This window comes from Sapajus apella, unplaced genomic scaffold (assembly GCF_009761245.1).
Source record: "Sapajus apella isolate SASKATOON/1434 unplaced genomic scaffold, GSC_monkey_1.0 scaffold615, whole genome shotgun sequence".
Taxonomy (NCBI): Eukaryota; Metazoa; Chordata; class Mammalia; order Primates; family Cebidae; genus Sapajus; species Sapajus apella.
In genome coordinates this window covers 4,596-25,862 of record NW_022437541.1, presented here as the reverse complement: position 1 = coordinate 25,862, position 21,267 = coordinate 4,596, and the positions used below count along the sequence as shown (strand labels likewise).

Below are 21,267 nucleotides of genomic sequence, written 5' to 3'. Positions count from 1 at the left end.
CCGCCTCCTGGGTTCAGGCAATTCTCCTGCCTCAGCCTCCTGAGTAGTTGGGATTACAGGCACGCACCACCATGCCCAGCTAATTTTTTGTATTTTTAGTAGAGACGGGGTTTCACCATGTTGACCAGGATGGTCTCGATCTTTTGACCTCGTGATCCACCCGCCTCTGCCTCCCAAAGTGCTGGGATTACAGGCTTGAGCCACCGCGCCCGGCCTAATTTTTGTATTTTTAGTAGAGATGGGGTTTGACCATGTTGGCCAGGCTGGTCTTGAACTCCTGACCTCAGGCGATCTATCCACCTCGGCCTCCCAAAGTGCTGGGATTACAGGCACGCACTCCAGCACCTGGCCAAAACCTCCCTTATTTGAGACAATCTGACGATGCCGGTGGAATGTCCTGTCAGGCCCCTCCCTTTCTTTTCCTGCCTTAGGGCTGCAGGTGGGGCCTGCCTCCCCTATGCTAAGTGGGGCTGTGGCTCCAGCAGGGTGAGGGGCATCTCTGTGGAAGGCAGCCAGGGTGGGCTGTCAAGCTCGCTGGTGTGGGGGCATCTAGGCAGGAGAGGGGCCTCCAAATAGAGGAAGGGGCTGCAGCAGCAATGGGGGATTGGTTACACCAAGAGGACTCTATCTAAGTAACTCTGTTAGTGATCACCGGCGAAAAGGAAGTTAGAATAATGAAAAAGGAAATTAAAATAACGAAAAAGAAAGCTAGAATGTTAGAATGAACCTTTTGATGTTGGACTTACCACAATGGAATAGACTAGCCTCGGCGTTTGTCTTGAAATTAAGATCTTCCATTCACCAAAGACACCAGTGAAGAATAAAAGGCAAACCATGGGTTGGGAGAAGATAATTGCAACACATATAACTGACAATAGGCTCATATTCAGAATGAAACACCCTAAAATTCTATGACAAAAGGCAGATAATCCAATGAAAAATGAGCAAAAGACTTGACCTGGAGCTTCAAAAGAGAGGCTATCAAAGGCCAATTCTATGGACTGAACTGTGTCCCCTCCAAATTTATAGGTTGAAGATCTAACCCCGAGCATGACTACATTTGGAGACAGGGCCTTTAAGGAGGCAGTTAAGGCCACATGAGGTCCCAAGGGTGGGGCCCTGGACTAGAGTCTTTATAAGAAGAGGAAGAGACACCAGGAGTGAGCACGCAGGGGAGGGGCCACATGAGGACACAGGGAGAGGCCACACTAGGACACAGGGAGAGAGCACCGTCTGCAAGCTATGGAAAGGCCTCAGGAGGAACCCACCCTGCCGGCAGCCTGATCTCAAACATGCAGACTCCAGAAGTGAGACAATAAATCCTGGTTTTCTTAGCCACCCAGGATATGGTGTTGAGTTATGGCAGCCCTAGCCAATCATACACCCATGCACACAGAAATGTTCAATCCCAAGAATTTGCAAATTTTTTTTTTTTTTGAGACGGAGTTTCGCCCTTGTTACCCAGGCTGGAGTGCAATGGCGCGATCTCGGCTCACTGCAACCTCCGCCTCCTGGGTTCAGGCAATTCTCCTGCCTCAGCCTCCTGAGTAGCTGGGATTACAGGCACGCGCCACCATGCCCAGCTAATGTTTTGTATTTTTAGTAGAGACGGGGTTTCACCATGTTGACCAGGATGGTCTCGATCTCTTGACCTCGTGATCCACCTGCCTCGGCCTCCCAAAGTGCTGGGATTACAGGCTTGAGCCACCGCGCCCGGCCGAATTTGCAAATTAAACCAAAACAGGATGTGCTACATGTCCCCTAGAGGGAACAGAAGAGCTGCTGACCATGCAGGAACTGGCATGGATGCGGCACCAGGGGCTTCCTCGCACGCCGCTGACAGAGTGTGAATTGTATGATGCTTTGGAGAAGAGCCTGGCATTAGCAAAGGAAACACAACGCAGGTCTGAAGAAGCCAGGCAGAAGCACAGGTGCCACAGAATTCCATTCACAGACAGAAGCACAGGTGCCACAGAATTCCATTCACACCGACACAGGGAGCGCCAGCTGCAGGGAGTAGCTGGCACACATGGGCTCTGCAGGGAGCACTGGGGGCTGCTGGGCCTGAGGATGCTGACCTCCACAATAGCCTCGAGCTGTACGACTGAGTGAGTGGGCTTTCTGCAGGTTTCGGTTTGTAAAGGGACAGCAAGTAGCCCGGTGAGATGCAGACTCTTACCAGTGGTCTCTGTCGAGGTGCAGATGCTGGGCTGAGACTTAGCACGAGGTGACGACATGGTTAAAGGATCCAACACATCTTCCAGCTGCTCTTCCAGGGTTTTAAACTTATGCTTTAGATTTCGTATTTCTGCTTCAAGGGCCAGAACATAATCTGCCAAAAAAAAAAAAAAGCCCCGTGAACATAACACATACACAGCATCCTTTCCCACCTCCTGGCCGTGAGCACCAGCTCAGGGAGTCAATTCCAGCTCATGCCCACTGGCTTTACTGTCCCTGTCCTCCCCATACAGCAGCTTCACAGCAGTTTCCACACTCTGTGTGTGTGTGCCAGACTGAAAGGCCTCCCCTCCCCTCACTCGCTAGGGTGTGGCAGCCAGAGACCAGCACAGCCTCTGTGCTCTCCAGGAAGGGCTCAGCAATCAGGAGCAAACGCTCCACCTGCTGCCAGCCCACGTGCCTCTGTCCGGGGGAGCCGAGTCCCATCTTGAGAACAGACACTCTGCATCCATCCCGGCATCCACCCACCCACGGCCACTCATGGAGTCCCTGGGCGTTGGGTGGCCCTCAGCAGCTCTGCCACGGATGCTGCGCTGGAGGAAGGGCCCAAGGTCCACTGGCGCCTGCTACCAACTGCTCAGGGATGGCGTGGCACCAAGCCAGCCCTGGTCCAAGTCTAAGACTTAGGTTTTTGAGTGTGTCAAGCAGGTACCCTCATTTTTCCTTCCACTTGACAAACTGAAAAGCTTTTTGGTATAAAACTTAAGATTCTTTCTGTTGGAGTAAAAAGCAGTTTTCATACGTTGAATTTATTTTTATTTTTAAATTAATTAATTAATTTATTTATTTTGAGACAGAGTCTAGCTCTGCCACCAGGCTGGAGTGCAGTGGCTCGATCTCGGCTCACTGCAACTTCTGCCTCCCAGGTTCAAGTGATTCTCCTGCCTCAGCCTCCAGAGTAGCTGGGACTACAGGCAGACACTACCACGCCCAGCTAATTTTTGTATTTTTAGTAGAGACATGGTGTCACCATGTTGGCCAGGCTGGTCTCCATCTCCTGACCTCATGGTCACCTTGGCCTCCCAAAGTACTGGGATTACAGGCATGAGCCACTGCACCGGGCCCATACTTTGAATTTGTTACAGGGGATGTTAACTTATAGGACTCTGAAATGAAACCTCCTTGAAGTCAGCCTAGACCTATGCTCCCATCTGTCCTCCTCCCTTCCTCTCCCCCTTCCCCTTTCTGTCCCTGTCTCCCCTTCTCCACTTCTCCCCCTTACTCACCAGGAGTGGCGGCATCTGCCCCCGCCTTTAGGTCAGGCTGGTTTGCATCTCCCCCTGCCTTTGGGTCAGGCTGGTTTGCCTCTGTGCTCTCCCCCGCTCTCTGGGCGGGAAGAGGAATCTGATGGCTGAGAGTCTCCATTTCTTTCCTCATCTGTGCAATCACGTTTCGCAAGCTCATGTTCTGCTCTCGCAAGCGCTGGATCTCACTGGATGGAAAGTCTTTACTTATTTCTTCTTCATGCTGCCTGAGGAGCACCTGTCAAATACAAGGAAAGATGGCCACAAAAGATGAATGGTTCCCCAGCTGCTCCTGATGGACTGTGCCTCCGCCCTCCCAGCGCCCCTCTCAGGCCAGTCCCCTGCTTCAGCTTGGGCTGTGGCCCCTGCTGCCCTCCCCATCCCAGGCTGTGATGTCCCTTCTTTCTGACCTGACAGAAGGACTAATATGACATTCAAATTCCTGAAGCCTTCCATACTGCTGAGATCCCTGGAGTGTCAAATCCAAAGAGGCAGAAAAGTGGAATGGGGTGCTGGGGCTGGGGGCAGGGAGTGTTTCCTGGGGACAGAGCCTCAGTTTGGGAAGATGAGAACGTCTGGAGACAGGTGTTGTGATGGCTGTAGAACGGTGTGAATGTGCTTTATGCTGCTGAACTGTGGCCAAAAACTAGTTAAAGTGGCCAGTTTTACATTAAGTTTACTTTATTTAGTACAATAAAACATCCACTGAACAGGATGATGAGCAGGTCAGAGAGTGCAGAAGAAAAGGCAGTGAATATAAACACTGGCAGCAGAAAATACCCAAACAAAAGTTCACAAGGAGAGGGGCCAAAGAAAGAAAAATGAGCAGAGCTCTGGAGACCAGGGACAAGGTGAAGCAGCACCCTGCACAAAGAACCAGGGGCTGAGGTGAACGAGAGGGCAAGAGGCGCGTCCACAACAAGGCCACAGGTGCCACACTGTGATGAAAACCAAGCAACACAGCACGACGGTCAATGAACCCTACGCAAGATGAACAGAAAATCATACCGAAGAGCACTGCATAGTCAAATTGCTGAAAAATCAGCGACAAAATGGAAACTCTGAAAGCAACCAGAGAAAACAGATGCGTTACACTAGGGTCAAAGGGCAGGCACAGGAAAGACAGAACCCGCAAGGAGCCACCAAGATGGGAGGACCAGGAGGCAAGGCGGCGCCTCCAGCACAGGAGAGACAGGCCCCACCCACTCAGCTCCCACATCGGCAGTGAGGGAAAGGTGGGTGAGGGGCACTTCTGCCTCTGACCAGGAGGGACTCACTGCTATGAGTCTTTCCCTCTGGCTGTGAACAACTACAAAACCAGACACATTAGACAAAACACCTGCTTCCAGACGCCAGCAGAGACCCCGGATACCTGAAAAGGGAAACAAAGTACCAGGCTCTGTCCCAGCTCAAACACGAGTCCAGCCAAGATGCATGCAAAAGGCACAGCTTCCCCTCCTGTGGAGGCCACTTTGAGGGAGCCAGAGCCTGCCCCCCACCCCACATGCCATGGCTGCAAACCTGAAGCAAGACCTGGACCCCTTCCTGGGACTCTCTGACTCCCTGGCCCACTGGATCCTCCATGCTCACCAGCAAGGCCAGCTGGCCTGGGCTTCCAGGAAAAGCTTCACACGCCATGCTGAGTGGTGGAGATTATGTGAACAGAAGGTGAGCCTCAACTGGAAGTTCAGAAATGGAGACAAAAAACCGCCCACCACAGTGCCGTAGTAACACTTGCCAACATCATCAAGGACCATTGGTAAGAAAATCACTAGATGCATTATGGTGTGGCCACTTGATAAAATATGCAACCATTTAGATTCTGTTTGTGAAGAATTTTGATGTGGGAAAATATTTACAGTAGAACCAAAATGAAAGAAAGAATTCTCAGGCCAGGCACAGTGGCTCATGCCTGTAACCCCACCACTTTGGCAGGCCGAGACAGGTGGATCATGAGGTCAGAAGTTCGAGACCAGCCTGGTCAACACGATGAAACCCCGTCCCTACTAAAAATACAAAAAATTAGCTGGGTGTGGTGGTGGATGCCTGTAATCCCAGCTACTCCAGAGGTTGAGGCAGGAGAATCGCCTGAACCCAGGGTGGGGGGTGGATGGAGGCTGCAGTGAGCCGAGTTTGTCCACTGTACTCCAGCCTGGGCCACAGAGCGAGACTCCATCTCGAAAAAAAAAATGATTATCCTGGAGAAACAGTCCCAGGAGGAACAGACCCTTGAACACCGTGCTCCACTCAGCCAGTTACAGACTTGGATACCGAGTGCCCACATGCTCACCAGGCCCTGTCCTAGGAAGCGCTGAGGGCACTGCCTGCACGGTCTCACTGGCTGAACCTGTCCACCACAGTGACAAGCACAGGTTCCTGGGGCTCGGCAGTGTGAAAGGAAAATATCACTAAGCTGCTTAGGGCAAACCTGCCTCCCATTCTATTCCATGTCACCGCTCTGCTCACTGAGATCAATGCATATCTGATTGCTTCCTTTGGAAAGGCTAATCAGAAGTGCAGAAGAAGGCAACTGTTTGTCTCTTACCTACCTGTGACCTGGAAGCCCCTCCCCATTGGAGTCTTCCTGCCTTTGATTCGCGTTGTCCTGTCTTTCCAGACTGGACCAATGTTCACTTAACCTATGTTGATGTCTCCCGTCTCCCTAAAATGTACAAAACCAAACTCTGTCCCGACCACCTTGGGCACAGCGCTGGACCTCCTGAGCTGTGTCATGGGCGTGCACCCTCAACCTGGCAAAATAAACTTTCTAAATGAACTGAGACCTGTCTCAGATTTTCTGGGTTCACATTTTGGCAGCCACGAAGGGATTCTGAGTGGAGACGCCCCTGACCTTTGACAAAACTGCTATCGGTGCTTTGTACTGGAATGAGCTAACTTTATGGCTCAAACCAACAGGACAATTTGCTGAGGTCTGGCAGTGCCCCCTGCAGAGAATCCCTGATCTCCCAAAATTTGATTGAGATCTAAAGTTTATGTTGCTATACACTGCCTTTTTTTTTTTTTTTTTTTTTTTTTTTTAACAGTTTTACTTGTTTCCAACAGGGAAGGCAAGTTTTTCCTGCTTCTGTGACAGTGGAAGACAGTAACTCCTCTATGGAGTCTGTACTCGCTCGCAGCAGGGATGAGGTTTCTTTCCTGCCTCTGGGATGGCAGAGAGCCTGAGACCCACCCCTAGGTAAGCAACTGAATTGGCATTTGTCTTGGCCAAAGTTAAGATTAACAACCAGCTGGTCTCAGTTTCTCCTCACCCCTAGTGCGCTCAGTGGCCGTGTATGTTGCGCCGTCATTTGTTTTGCTTAACTGTTTTCGTTGTTACTGTTTGTTGTTGTTGTTGTTTTGGTCATTTTCCCATTGGGTTTGATCAACTCTGACTTCATCAAATCCAAAGGACAGTTCCAAATTATGGGGAACAAGGCCTCTGAAGTGGCTAAATTCACACCCCCACACACACACAGACACACGCAGGCACACCCACACACACATGCATGGTATGGTGGGAGAGAAACATGGCCATCAAAAGGAAAAAAAAGAGGAGGCCTGGGCACGGTGGCTCACGCCTGTACTCCCAGAACTTTGGGAGGCTGAGGCAGGAGATCATGAGGTCAAGAGATTGAGACCATCTTGGCCAACATGGTGAAATCCCATCTCTACTAAAAATACAAAAATTAGCCGTGCGTGGTGGCAGGCACCTGTAATCCCAGCTACTCGGGAGGCAGAGGCAGGAAAATTGCTTGAACCCGGGAGGCAGAGGTTGTGGTGAGCCAAGATTGCGCCACTGCACTCCAGCCTGGCAACAGCGCGAGACTCCGTCTGGGATAGGGGGGAGGAGGGCGAGAAGAAAGAAAAAAATTAAAAATTAAAAAAAAGGCCAGGCGCGGTGGCTCAAGCCTGTAATCCCAGCACTTTGGGAGGCCGAGGCGGGTGGATCACGAGGTCAAGAGATCGAGACCATCCTGGTCAACACGGTGAAACCCCATCTCTACTAAAACTACAAAAAATTAGCTGGGCATGGTGGCGCGTGCCTGTAATCCCAGCTACTCAGGAGGCTGGGGCAGGAGAATTGCCTGAACCCAGGAGGCAGAGGTTGCGGTGAGCCGAGATCGCGCCATTGCACTCCGGCCTGGGTAACAAGAGCGAAACTCCGTCTCAAAAAAAAAAAAAATTAAAAAAAAAAACAAGAGGAAAGGTTTTCTATTTTGACTACTAAGGGTCTTAACTTACAAAACAAGGCCACCTATTTGCTACCCAGGCCAAACTGAAAGAGCAATGGCTGAAATAGCAGCAATGTGTCCTAGCTAAATATGGTAATGAGACTTAAAAGATATTTTAAAGGAGCTCAATGGTCAAAAGTCAGCTTAATTAAAAGCTACATCCAAGATGTGTGTGTATATGTGTGCATACATGTCTGTTTGTATTTGAAAGGCCTCCATGTTTTTGTTTTTCTCCTAGGACCTTATCTTTTTTTTTTGAGCAAAAGCTTTTTTCTTCTCAGTTGACTGAACTCTGTTCTTTTCATTTACTTCTGCTGTCTCTCCTTTCTGTCGCACCCTCTGTTGCATGAAGGGTCTAAAATAGTTTATAATAGCCTGAGGTTCCTTAAAGAAAACCAAGAAGGTGCCAGACTCCCCTTGGGGGAGAAACCTGTTTTTCCTTATTGAACCCCAAAAATGTAAACAGACAAGTTCATCTCAGCTCTTAAACAGCTTACTTTTGTATTTGTGTTCCTTTTTTTTAAGACAGTGTCTTGCTCTGTTGCCAGGCTGGAGTGTAGTAGTGAGATCTCAGCTGACTGCAACCTCCACCTCCCAGGTTCAAGCGATTGATTCTCCTGCCTCAGCCTCCCATGTAACTGGGAATAAAGGTGCATGCTGCCACGCCCAGCTAATTTTTCTATTTTTAGTAGAGACAGGGTTTCACCATGTTGGCCAGGATGGTCTTGATCTCTTGACCTCATGATCCACTCACCTCGGCCTCCCAAAGTGTTGGGATTACAGGTGTGAGCCACCGCACCCAGCCCTGCTGTTTTTTTTTTTTTTTTTGTGGACTAAAATATTTATTGCAACAGAGGTTACTCTTGGGTTTTTATTTATTTATTTATTTTTTGAGATGGAGTTTCGCTCTTGTTACCCAGGCTGGAGTGCAATGGCGCGATCTTGGCTCACCACAACCTCCGCCTCCCAGGTTCAGGCAATTCTCTTGCCTCAGCCTCCTGAGTAGCTGGGATTACAGGCACACACCACCATGCCCAGCTGAATTTTTGTATTTTTAGTAGAGGCGGGGTTTCACCATGTTGACCAGCATGGTCTCGATCTCTTGACCTCGTGATCCACCCGCCTTGGCCTCCCAAAGTGCTGGGATTACAGGTGTGAGCCATCATGCCTGGCCTTGTTTGCGTTTATTAATCAAGCAATTTCATATTTATCCCTGCCAAATACAATAAGGTGTCAAAATTTGGCATAGGGGTTACAAAAGTAAACTCAGCCCAAAAAAGAATGATCTTTGCTTATGTAATCTTAATGACACATTTATATTGGTTTAATAAAATAGTTACTTCTGGAATTTGGTAAGATTATCATAACTTCTAATCTTGTGGCTTTAGGAGGTCTAGTCCACAGGCATTAAGGTTTGTTATTGTCTTCGTTTCAAAGCTAAACTATAAACTAAGTTCCTCCCAAAGTTAGTTTGGCCTATGGCCAGGAATGAACAAGGACAGCTTGGAGGTTAAAAGCAAAATGGAGGCTTAGCATGGTGGCTCATGCCTGTAATCCCAGCACTTTGGGGGCTTGAGGCAGGTGAATCACAAGGTCAGGAGTTCAAGACCAGCCTGGCCAACATAGTGAAACCCTATCTCTACTAAAAATAAAAAAATTAGCTGCACATGGTGGCAGGCAACTGTAATCCCAACTACTTGGGAGGTTGAGGCAAGAGGATTGCTTGAACCTGGGAGGCAGAGGTTGCAGTGAGCCAAGATTGTGCCATTGTACTCCAGCGCTGGGTGACAAGATTGAAACTTCATCTCAAAAAAAAAAAAAAAATCCAAAAGGATTCAGGTGAAATCTTTTTCACTCTCTCCGTTATAATTTTGCAACAGTGGTTCCATAACTTTAAATGATGACTACTGCAATTTTCATAAATAATCCAGATAAACAATTAAAATAAAATAATTAGGTAAATGTAATAGGATAAATACTTGTAGACAAGCTCACCATAATTTAGAATCTAAAGTCAGATTAACTAATAGATATTTCATTATTTGTGTGTTTTCCAATAAAATATATTTGTAGGAAAACATCCTTTCTTTAAAAAAAAAGTGTGTCCCTTTAAAAAAGTGAACGATTTTTGTCTAATTCAAAGCTTACTTAAAAGTCATGTATAAAACAAGGTAAAAGAAACCAGAAAATAAAAGAGATGTAAAGAAAGTTATAAAACTATAGAGGTTTTTTTTTTTTTTTTTTCAGTAAGAAAGCTTAAGGAGAAATAATTTTATATGAGAAAAAATCTTGGATAAATTTTGTCCTAGAGTAAAATGACTGGTTGTTTAAGGAAGAGGGATGTATTCAGGACCAACCAGAAAGTCCAAGCATGTCATGAATGGTTGGTGTAAGTCACAATAAGAGGATTTATATATTTTTAAAAAACCAAAATCTTTTACGATCAAGTTGTCATATTATTAAGTTTTACTTTGCTTAGGAAAAAGCTGAGATTAAGAATATTTTTCTTGAGACAGAGTCTTACTCTGTCACCCAAGCTGGAGTTCAATGATGCAATCTTGGGTCACTGCAACCTCTGCCTCCTGGGTTCAAGCAATTATCCTGCTTCGGGCTCCCAAATGGCTGGGATTAGAGGCTCCTGCTACCATACCTGGATAATTTTTGTATTTTTAGTAAAGATGGGGTTTCACCATGTGGGCCAGGTTGGTCTTGAACTCTTCACCTCAAGCAATCCTCCCACCTCGGCCTTCCAAACTGCTGGGATTATAGGCATGAGCCACTGCACCCAGCCTAAAATTACTTTTAAATTAAGATTTTGTGCTTTTAAAGTACTTGTGACATTGAGTTACAGGGCTTTGACTCCTAGGTGTAAAAAGGACACCAGGCCGGGTGCAGTGGTTTATGCCTTGTATTTTTAGTAGAGCGATGTTTCACCATGTTGACCAGGGTGGTCTTAAACTCCTGACCTCAGGTGATTCACCTACCTTGGCCTCCCAAAGTGCTGGGATTACAGGCATGAGCCACCACACCCGGCCTATTTACAGCTTTTAACAATTGACTAAAATATAGTCCTATGAATAAAATGTGAAGCACATTTGTTTCTCTCTACCTGATTTCTCCAGAATTAAGAAACTATTTGTGAGTACTCTTAACTTCTGACAATACAGTTATTTGCAATAAGAATTTGCTTTCATTTATAACAGGACACAACTGGAGAAACTGGTTATTTTACCAAGGCTTTGACTGGAATGGTGTGCTTTCCTTTAAGGAACCAAACTTCACTTATGGAGCCAATAAAATCCCTTAGAAAAACTGGCCTCATACCTTTGTTTACACAGATGCTGTGAGGCAGTAAGTTCTTCTTCAAAGATTTAACTTTTAACTTCACAGTGTCAGATACCATGAGACAGTAAGTTCCTCTTCAAAGATTTAACTTTTAACTTCCTTGTTCTTTGTTCTCAAGACAACTTCCTTGTCCCTTCTCCTAAGCTACCTGTTCTGCTGTGAACTGCCCCTCCCCCGCTCAAACAGCTCTTCTGTGAATACCCTTCCTGCATTAGCCATGTCCTGACATGCCCAAACGTGCCTTGTACTGCTAAGTTCCTCTTCATACGTTGTAAGGTTATAAATCAACAACCCCCGCCCCTCATTACTCATCCCCTTCTCTGCTTCAGCCTTCAAAGCTTTCATTTTATTACCTTATTTAGAAAAGTTTAAGTTTTAGCCACTTGGGATCAGCTTAGATCCCAACCCCAGCCAACAGGGGAAGGACACAGAAACAGTAACTGTGTTAGGAATAAAAACCCCTTCTCTCCTTTGTTCAGTGTGCTCTTGTAGCGGCTGAAAGTGTGAGCAGCACCCTTCTGCAGAAGTAAATTTGTCTTGCTGAGAAACCTTTTGTCTAAGTGTTTTCATTGCAACTTTGAGTTCTTGTTCTGAACAACCTAGAGGCTTGTCCAGGATCGCCTTTCTCCTCTCATGAGGAAATGTGTCACATTGCCTCACTGCAGTGGCCTCAGGGATGAGGGATTGAGACCCCTCCCCATGTGATGAATAAACTGGGACTCTCAGCAATGTAAGTGGAAAGGAGCTTCACATATTGCATTTATTTTGTGGCCAGGAAACTGTGCACAGACCAAGATAAAAGTCACAGGGGTGACAAAGTATTTTCTTGATAGTCAGGATATCTTGGAGGTTGAAAATGTGTAAATGAGATGCACAACTGAGTGTAAAATGAGTGTGAAGTCCAGATCTGTGGTTCCATGGTCACCTCATATGGAGTTTATACTGTTGTGGGGTTTATACTGACCTGCCAATGCTAAGAGGGACCTAAAATTCCTGTGAGGGAAGTGGATAGAGAAGGATGAAGTGAAAGCTGAAGAGTGCAAGAAACCTCCAGTAAGGGGGATTGAGCCTCTAGATAAGGGAAAGGCAAGAAATCCCTAAAATGAGGGGTTGAGCCTCTAGAGGGTACAAGAAATCTCTACTAAGAGAGGTTGAGCTAGGCCAGGCATGGTGGCTCACGCCCGTAATCCCAGCACTTTGGGAGGCCAAGGCAGGCAGATCGCAGGGTCAGGAGATCAAGACCATCCTGGCTAACACAGTGAAACCCCATCTCTACTATAAACACAAAAATTAGCCAGGCATGGTGACATGTGCCTATAATCCCAGCTACTCAGGAGACTGAGGCAGGAGAATCACTTAAACCCAGGAGGCAGGGGTTGTAGTGAGCCGAGATCACACCACTGCACTCTAGCCTGGGTGACAGAGTGAGATTCTGTCTCAAAAAAAAAAAAAAAAAAAGAGAGAGAGAGGGGATTGAGCCCACAGACACTTTCTCCAAGATGGGAAATACCCCAAGTAAGGCACGGGATAAAAAAGATAAACCTAGCAACAATAACATTTCCCCTAATAGTCATCTAGGTCTCATGTTCAAATATTGGAAAGATAATGAGAGCACCAAACACAAGAAAAAGCAACAAATGATAAAATACTATTGTTTCATTCAGATTCAGGAACCCATCCTCAAACCCTCAGTTTTCCGGCCAAAGTTTGGGTCAAACAAGGATTGGGTATGTCAACTTTTAATTCAATATGTGAATGATAAAAGTCCAGTTTCTCAAGAAGAAATGAACTATGCTCTTGGTTGGAGACAGGGACCTGTCTTCCTTTTTCCCTTAAAGACAACTGGGAAAAAACTCCATCTGGCACCCTTAAAAGAAAACTCACACAAATTAGCTCCCATGCCCAAAGATCCTAATGCTTGGGACTCCCTAGACCACCTTCCCCCATCCAGCACCCCTAACTCTCTTCCCCTTCCCAGTCTTCCGAGGCTGACCTGGGCTGGCCCCCAACAAGCAGTGTCTGCATAAGCCTCCGGAGGCTCACTCCAAGTGAAGCTGATCTGGGCCACCCCCAACAAGTGGCATCTGCATGAGTCTCTTGCTCAGCCCAAGTGAGACTGGCCCGAGCCATCCCCCAACTTGTGGCATCTGCATGAGTTTCCTGCAGCTTCCATAACAAATCACCACACATTGGAGGCTTAAAACAACAGGGACGTGTTATTTCCAGGTTCTGGAGCCCAGAGCCTGAAATCAAGGTGTGGGCAGGGCCGGGCCCTGTCTGAAAGCCCTGGCGAGGACCCTTCCTTGCCCCCTCCTAGTTCACAGTGGTGGCCCACCATCCTTGGCACTCCTTGGTGTGTGAACGCTGGCTCCAGTCTGTCTATAGTCACCTGGGCTTTTTTCTGACTGTGTAGGAGGATGCCAAGCATTGGATCAGGCCACCCTGTGCCAGCAAGACCCCATCTGAACTAATTATCTGCAACAACCTTATTTCCAATGGGATCTTACTCTGAGGCTCAGGGGGTCAGGACTTAAGCCTGTGAAAGGAAAATATCTTGGGCCCCTTCAAGCTGGAACTTCTCAGGGCAAGTATGCCTCTATGGTATTCCAAGTCCCCCTCTGCTTACAGAGACAGATGCATATTCTGACGGCCTCCTTTGGAAAGACTTACCAGAAACTCAAAAGAATGCAACCCTACCTTTTGTCTCTCACCAACCTGTGACCTCGAAGCCGGTGGGGGATTGCTTTGAGTTCTCCCCACCTTTCCATAGGGAACTAATGTCCTTTTTACATAATATTATTGGTTGTCTCATATCTCCCTAAAATGTATAAGACCAAGCTGTGCTCTGACTGACAGGGCAGGAACATCACCATTTTAGACAAGCCCCTCATTCTAAAGTTCACCTTAATAAAAAACCATCTCAATCCAAAGGGCATCAGCCTAATGGCTAAGGTCAGCATGACGATAAAGTACAAGTAACATCTCCAACCAGAAACATTCACACTCCTCCCAGACCAGAGACATGCTAGCCCCAAGATAAACCCACCTCTGGCCAGGAAGATGTCTGCCCCAAGATAACCTCCTCTCCTCCCAAAGAGATTCCAACTCTACCATAAACTTCTCCACACATATAAACATTGCAAGCTTCTGATAAGCCCCCTCACCCTAAAACCAATATATACTCTTAGTCTGTAAGAGAAAGCACTCCTGACCGCAATTGTCCAGGAGCTCCTCTCAGGTTTTAACTCAAGTAAATCTATCTTTAACTGCCAGCCACGTTTCGTGTTTCTTTCCTCTTTCTTTAACTCTTACATTTGGTGCTGAAACCTGGGATGGGTGCTGGGGGCAGAGGGTCTCTTGCAATCCAGGAACCAGTGGGCAACAGCAGCTCATCCTGAGTTAATTCCTGAATCCTGAGCGTCCCTAGACACCCATGCCATCTTTTCTCTCACTTCACTTTTCCCTCATCCTCCTGTTTTTTCTCTCTCTCTCTCTCTCTCTTCCTCATGCGGCTGCAGTCCAAGAGGTCCTTTGCTGTTTCCAACGAAAACATCCAACATCGGACATTAATCCAGCCAACTGGTAAGATCTCCCCCACCCCCAAACCGGGCTTTCTCGTGGTGCCCAGGAAAACTCAGGTTGACTATGCTGGTGCTCGGAGGACCAGTGAGGCTAAACTAGAGGACATCTTGGGGACACCCAGTTTCTTCTCAGTTTGGCCGTCCTCTTTACAAAGAGAATTCCAGGTCTCTGCCTTTTGTTTGTGGATGCCTGGAACCAAAACAGACACCCTCTGCTTCTTCTCACCAGCCCACATAGGTACCAAACTTCTTCACAACCTCACCAAACTTGGCTTAAGTGTTTAGTCCTGTGCTGTAACCCAGCCTGGCCCCAATACACATTAGATAATGATAGCTGACGGTCCACAAGTGGCACCTTTGACTTGCAAATTCTCAGGAACCTTAACAACTTTATAACCAGGAATGGCAAATGGCAAGAGGTTCTCTATATTCAGGCCTTCTTCTACTTCTACCTTAAATTGCAACCCTCCGTGTCAAGCTTGCACCTCTCATAAAATCTTTCTTCTTAATAAAAACCCTCCCTGGGTCTTTCCTTCCTCTAAAACTCTTTTTGACCCTGCAGATGAATGCCCTCTGTATTTTTATCCTCCACATCTGCTCCTCACCCATCGAAACCTTCCACCCCAGTGACCCCTCCTGCCTCCAAGCCTTCAGCTCCAAAATCCACTCCTCCTCCTTCTCCACCTGTTACCGGTTCAAACCCCAACTATGCCATTCCCCGTCTTGAGAAATGGCTGAGGTTAAAGGCATCGTTTGTGTTCATGTCCCTCTCTCCATGTATGATTTGTTACAAATCAATGCTATAAGTATATTCAAAAGACCTTATATTTTTCTCTTCATCAATCTTGTTTTCCTGGAAAAGGGTTTTTCCCAGGTAACCGAATTATGTTTCTCCACTCTGCCTTGCTACTTTGGTACATGTATGAAAAACCCAAAAATAACTTCTGGTGGCCCTGGGCTGCTTGGGAAAGCTGAAAAGGTGCCAATAATCCAATTGGGAAATTAGCAGGAAAAAAAAATCTTATAACTACTGAATCTTCTTCCGACTGTCTCTGTGGCTATATATGTGTTGTGTGCAATGTCTATTAAAAGAGCTGTAATTAATTGGCCTAAGAAAAATAAGCACTTAAGTCAAATATTTTTTAAGGGAAAAGTAAAAGCTGCGGAACCTTTCAGTTCATGCAACTTTGATTTTTAAAACTTACTGATACATTAAGATTAGAAATGTCTTAAAAGTTGCCGGCATACATTTTTGTTTACACTTATTAATCAAGCAATTTCATACTTACCTCTGCCAAATTCTATAAGGTGTCAAAATTTGGCATAAAGGCTACAAAACTATAACTCAGTCCAAACAAAATAATCTTTGCTTATGTAATTTTTTAATAAATGAAACATTAATATTGGTTTAATGAAGATAGCTACATCTTAAATTATTTAGTAAAATATCCTAAATTTTAATCTTGTGGCCTTAGGCAGTCTAGTCCACAGACATGAAGAAGTTTGTTTTGGGAAATAATTGTTATCATCTTTAATATTAAAGAAAGGGAAACATATATAAAAAAAACCTTATATGGTAAATTTTTGTCCTAAAGTAAATTAACTGTTTGTTTAAAGAAAGGGATGTTTATAAGTCAGAAAGCTAAGGCATGTTGGAAATTGTCTGTGAAAGTCATGAAAAATTTTATAAAAGGGAATTTATACAATAAATGTTGTATAATGTAAAAGTAATTAGGCCTCCTGAATGCTTTATAAAATGTCACTATAACTTAGCTGTACAACTTGCCTGCTTTGCCACTAGGGAAAAACCTAGGACACATGGAGTTCAATGCTGGAACAAGCCAAACCTTATCTGCAATTCTGTCTAGGTCTTCGACTGTACACCTAGCACATAATTAAAATCCCAAATGTACCAAGGTTTTCAACAAAGGTAAAGGCTGCTAAAAGTTAACATGTAACATGTATTTAAAACCACTGAAGATCTTTAATGACTTTAGATTGAATCTAATAAAAAAATTTAAGAAACAGTCTATGTGCAAGGTGTGTAAGGAAAGTAAAATATACTTTTGGTAACAAGATTATAAGGAGGCACAAGAATGTGGAGTTTTTACCTAGATTAAAAGGTTAAGGAATTGTTTTAAAGGTTTAAGCAAGTTTTGAAACATTAATTGTAAAGAAAATTCTCTGTGTAAACATACTGGCTAAAGTTGAAGGGGTATCATCCAGTTTTTCTGTAAATCGAGCATTAAAATAAAAGCACAATGGGTTTTTCTTAAAGCACTAACCTGCTCTTTAACAAAAATTATAAAGGGTTAAAAAGAGTCTATAAAAAATTTTACCTTATGGTCAGACATTAAAATTGGGTAAATGCATCAAGCTTTTATTAGAAATTAAGTTTAACATTAATAGCACACTAGTACAAAGGTAAAATTTGGCTTATTTGGTATAAAATCATACAGGAAGCACTGTCAGATATAAAATGGTGTTTGGCTTTCTTTGGGCTACATTGCATAAATATGTTATTGGTATGTGTCCCAAAGTTATGGGAAACTCCTATAATTCTGATATACCTTAGTGTACATTATCAGTAATAACTATAATTGTTATGTTAAAATTATTGATTGTGGCACACAATCAATATCCTCATCAACTATGTATTTAACTATGGCTACCCTAAAACTTTTTGTCATCTATAAACAATTGTCTTGTTTTGGTCCTATGAAAGGTGGTTTCATAATAAGCTGTAAAGCTCTAACAGGTGCTCGCAAATACAGATTTCTGATAACTTTGGAGATTGTAACATCAGAATTGAGGATAAATGTTCAAAACTCTTAAAGAGCTAAAATGTTGATTAACATCAATCAGGACAGGAATTAACTGCATGAACCAAACTAATAGGAGACTGGAGTAATCTTTTTAACATTTTGCTTAAAATATCGCTAATCCCTGTTTTGCTTTTCAAAGTCAAATAAATTTTTCTTTTGAGCTATTAATAGCTTCTAACAATTTAGTAAACTCCCATAAACAAAATTTGGAGCACACTTGTTTCTCTCTACCTAATCTTGTCCAGAATTTGGAAACTATCTGTTAGTATTCTTAAGTTATGGCAATATAGTTATTTGCATAAGTGCAATAAGAATCTATTTTCTTTTGTAACAGGACAGAATTGGAAAAACTGGTTATTTTTACCAAGTTTTTAACTGGAATGGTGTGCTTTCCTTTAAGGAATCAAACTTAACTTATAAAGCAAAAAAGCCCTTGGAAAACCAGCCTCATATTCTGTGTATACAGTCCCTGTACAGGGTTTCTGATCTGTGGTAAGTAAAGAATGTCACTTTCTAGCAGGCCAGGGACCCCAAGTTATCTTGGGACCTCAAGAGGAGAGAAATTCACCAACTCATAGGTATTTAATGGTACAGACCCATGGCTAGGATTGGCTTTAAAAAGGTCTTACCTCAGATTCCTTCTATGGAACAAAGTTCTATCAAAGCCAATTTAAAAGGCCTATGTAACAAATAATTATTCTTGCTGCACTGTATGCAAATAGTTAAGCCAAGTATACTTAAGCAAACCAATCCTAACATGACTTGTCTTTTAATAAAAATGGGAAACTGGAAAGAGAAAATTTGTTTCAAAAACTATAGCACACCTGTTGTTAAATTCTAGTGTTGCCTAATGTTTTTCAATTTTTATTACTTCCTGCTGTTTCATTTAAATTCTACTTTTTCTTGCTAAAATTTTCCAAAATAAGCTGTGCTTTCTCAAAGCCCTATAAACTGAAAACTAGATGTTTCAGCAGGTGCTGTCTCTAAGCCCCACAACCATCACAGGAGAAAATCTCTTCACTGCTGCTGCTGACAACTAATAACTGAGGGTGCCCGGAATCCTCCGCCCCATGTCTAGTGAGTCCACAGAACCCAGGGTAGTTATTAAGACCGGATCTGCTGCAGGAATCAACTTCTAAATACATCACTCTCAAGTCAAAACCTGGAAAACTAAGGAAGCAAACCCTGATGGCCCAAAAAAAGGTCCTAAATATCAATATAAAGAAACAGGAAATCTTAAGCTGAGACTCATAAAGGATAAGTAACTAAGTGAGAACTACGCATTTTATGCAGTCTCACCCCTACCTCACCAAATACTTTTGTCATTTCTACCTCTCCTTTTAAACCAAATATTAAAACTTTTTAGTGGAAATTATTTACTACACCACCCTTTTGGGAACTGCTTTACTCACTCTACTATTTGCAGTAGGTCTATATACTGTAGCGCCCTCAGGGTGAAATATCAGACAGAAAATCTTAATTACTATAGCATTTTGCTTAATTATTATCCTCATAGCAGGAATAATGGTTGCTAACAGAAAATAACACATGGGCCTTTCCAAACATGTGCCTCTGCCTCTCATTAGGTAAGAAATATTTCTATATTAACCAATCCAGCCTAGTAAAAAACACTGCTAAAAACCTTAAAGAAAAGGCTAAAAAGCTAAGGTAGTACCAAAACAACCACACAAATTCTTGGTTTGAAAACAAAATCACAGCATAGGTCACCCCACTCCTAGGCCCTCTCCCAATAATATGTCTGGGCCTAAAGTTTTTACCTTGCCTGATTAATCTTTTTCAAAGATTTTTAACTCACAGGATCACGGCCATTTCACAAACAACTACCCAAAAACATCTACAGACGGCATTCTCTTACAGTCAACCTGAGACCAGAAAACTCTCCATCCCCTTGTCAGCAGGAAGTAGCCAGAAAGAACACGCCATCCTTCCTCCTTTTTATAACTAGAGGGTCTGGATTGACAGAGCAGGAGCATCGCCATCTGGGACAAGCCCCTCACTCTAAAAGTTCACCTTAATTAAAAAACTGCTTAAATAAATCCAAAGGGCATCAGCCTAATGGCTAAAGTCAGCATGACCATAAACCACAAATAACATCTCCAACCAGAAACATTCAAACTCCTCCCGACCAGAGACATGCTAGTCCCAAGATAAACCACCCTCTGGCTGGAAAGATGTCTGCCCCAAGATAAACCCCATTCTCCCAGAGATTCCAAGCCTGCCATAAACTTCTCCACACAAACATTCTAAGCTTCTGATAAGCCCCCTCACCCTGAAGCCAATGTGTACCCTTAGTCTGTAACAGAAAGTGCTCCTGACCACCATTGGCCAGGAGCGCCTCTCAGCTTTAACTAAAGACCTGTCTTTGCCTGCCAGCCACACTTCACGTTCCCTTCCTCTTTAACTCACACTGACCATCTTGGGCACATGCTGTCAGGACCTTCTGAGCTGTGTCACGGGTGCATCCTCAATCTTGGCAAAATAAACTCTGAATTGACTAAGACCCGTCTCACATTTTCTGGGTTCACACACTCATCTTTTTGGAGGACGCAGCTGAGCTGCCAGCCTCCCATAGTCGGTGCCAGGTTCTGGTGAACTAAGCCAGAGAGGAAGTACTTGTGGAGAGGGAACGGACCCTGCCTTTGCTTGGCTCTCGCCCACTCCGTCAGGGTGCATGAAGGCCTGTATCCTCAGGAGAGCATCCCTGCCTCTCATTTCTCTGCACCACTGGAGAGGCCCGGCTTCAATGATGAAGGCTGCAACCTAAGGCCTCATTCTACACATCTGGCAGCACACTGCATTTCCCAAAATCAGCGCTGCACAGTGAGGCAGCCAGCAGGACAGGAAGCGTTATTTCACATTTTAAAAATGAAGAAGGTGGTTCTGTGGCCAGCGATGATGTGGTGGGGCCACCGGCATCCACTTTGGCCTCTCTCACGAGTCTTCCTGCTCCCTCCTGCTTGGAGGCCTGTAGGACCTCCGGCTGCTTACACCCCACCCTCCAAAAGGCTGTGGCTGCTGCCAAATGTCCAGCAACCAAGGCAGGGTCACAGCGTGTGCACTCTGTGTGCCCAGAACAGAGCATTCCTGAGAGAAAAAAGTTCCATGGCCTGGTTCTGTATACTCTTAGGAGAATGGACATTGAATAAAAGTACATAAATAAGACTGGGTGTGGTGACTCACGCCTGTAATCCCAGCACTTTGGGAGGCTGAGGCAGGCAGACCACCTGAGGTCAGGAGATCGAGACCAGCCTGACCAACATGCAGAAACCCCGTCTCTACTAAAAACACAAAATTTAGCTGGGCATGGTAGCGCATGCCTGTAATCCCAGCTACTCAGGAGGCTGAGGCAGGAGAATCACCCGAACCTGGAAGACAGAGGTTGCAGTGGGCCAAGATCGCACCATTGCACTCCTGCCTGGGCAACAAGAGTGAAACTCTGTCTCAATTAAAAAAAAAAAAAAAATTAGCCAGGCGTGAAGATGCACACCTGTGGTCCCAGCTACTGGGAGGGCTGAAGCGGGAGGATTTCTTGAGCCTTCAGGGAGGAGGAGGTTGCAGTGAGCTGAGATTACACAACTGTGCTCCAGCCTGGGTGACAAAGTGAGATCCTGTCTCAAAATAAATAAATAAATAAAAATTACATGAATGGGCCGGGCGCGGTGGCTCAAGCCTGTAATCCCAGCACTTTGGGAGGCCGAGGCGGGTGGATCACGAGGTCAAGAGATCGAGACCATCCTGGTCAACATGGTGAAACCCCGTCTCTACTAAAACTACAAAAAAT

General features: G+C 45.0%; 1 protein-coding gene across 1 annotated transcript in view; it reads right to left on the bottom strand.

The window, feature by feature from the left end:
* Positions 1 to 21,267, bottom strand: part of LOC116546139 (coiled-coil domain-containing protein 57-like) — a gene marked incomplete at its 5' end in the record, with an annotated part of 39,275 nt that overhangs the window by 13,419 nt on the left and 4,589 nt on the right. The window contains 2 exons of the mRNA XM_032272478.1: positions 2,180 to 2,332; positions 3,465 to 3,720. Of these exons, the coding sequence (XP_032128369.1) occupies positions 2,180 to 2,332; positions 3,465 to 3,720 (409 nt within the window). The remainder of the gene's footprint in view (positions 1 to 2,179; positions 2,333 to 3,464; positions 3,721 to 21,267) is intronic.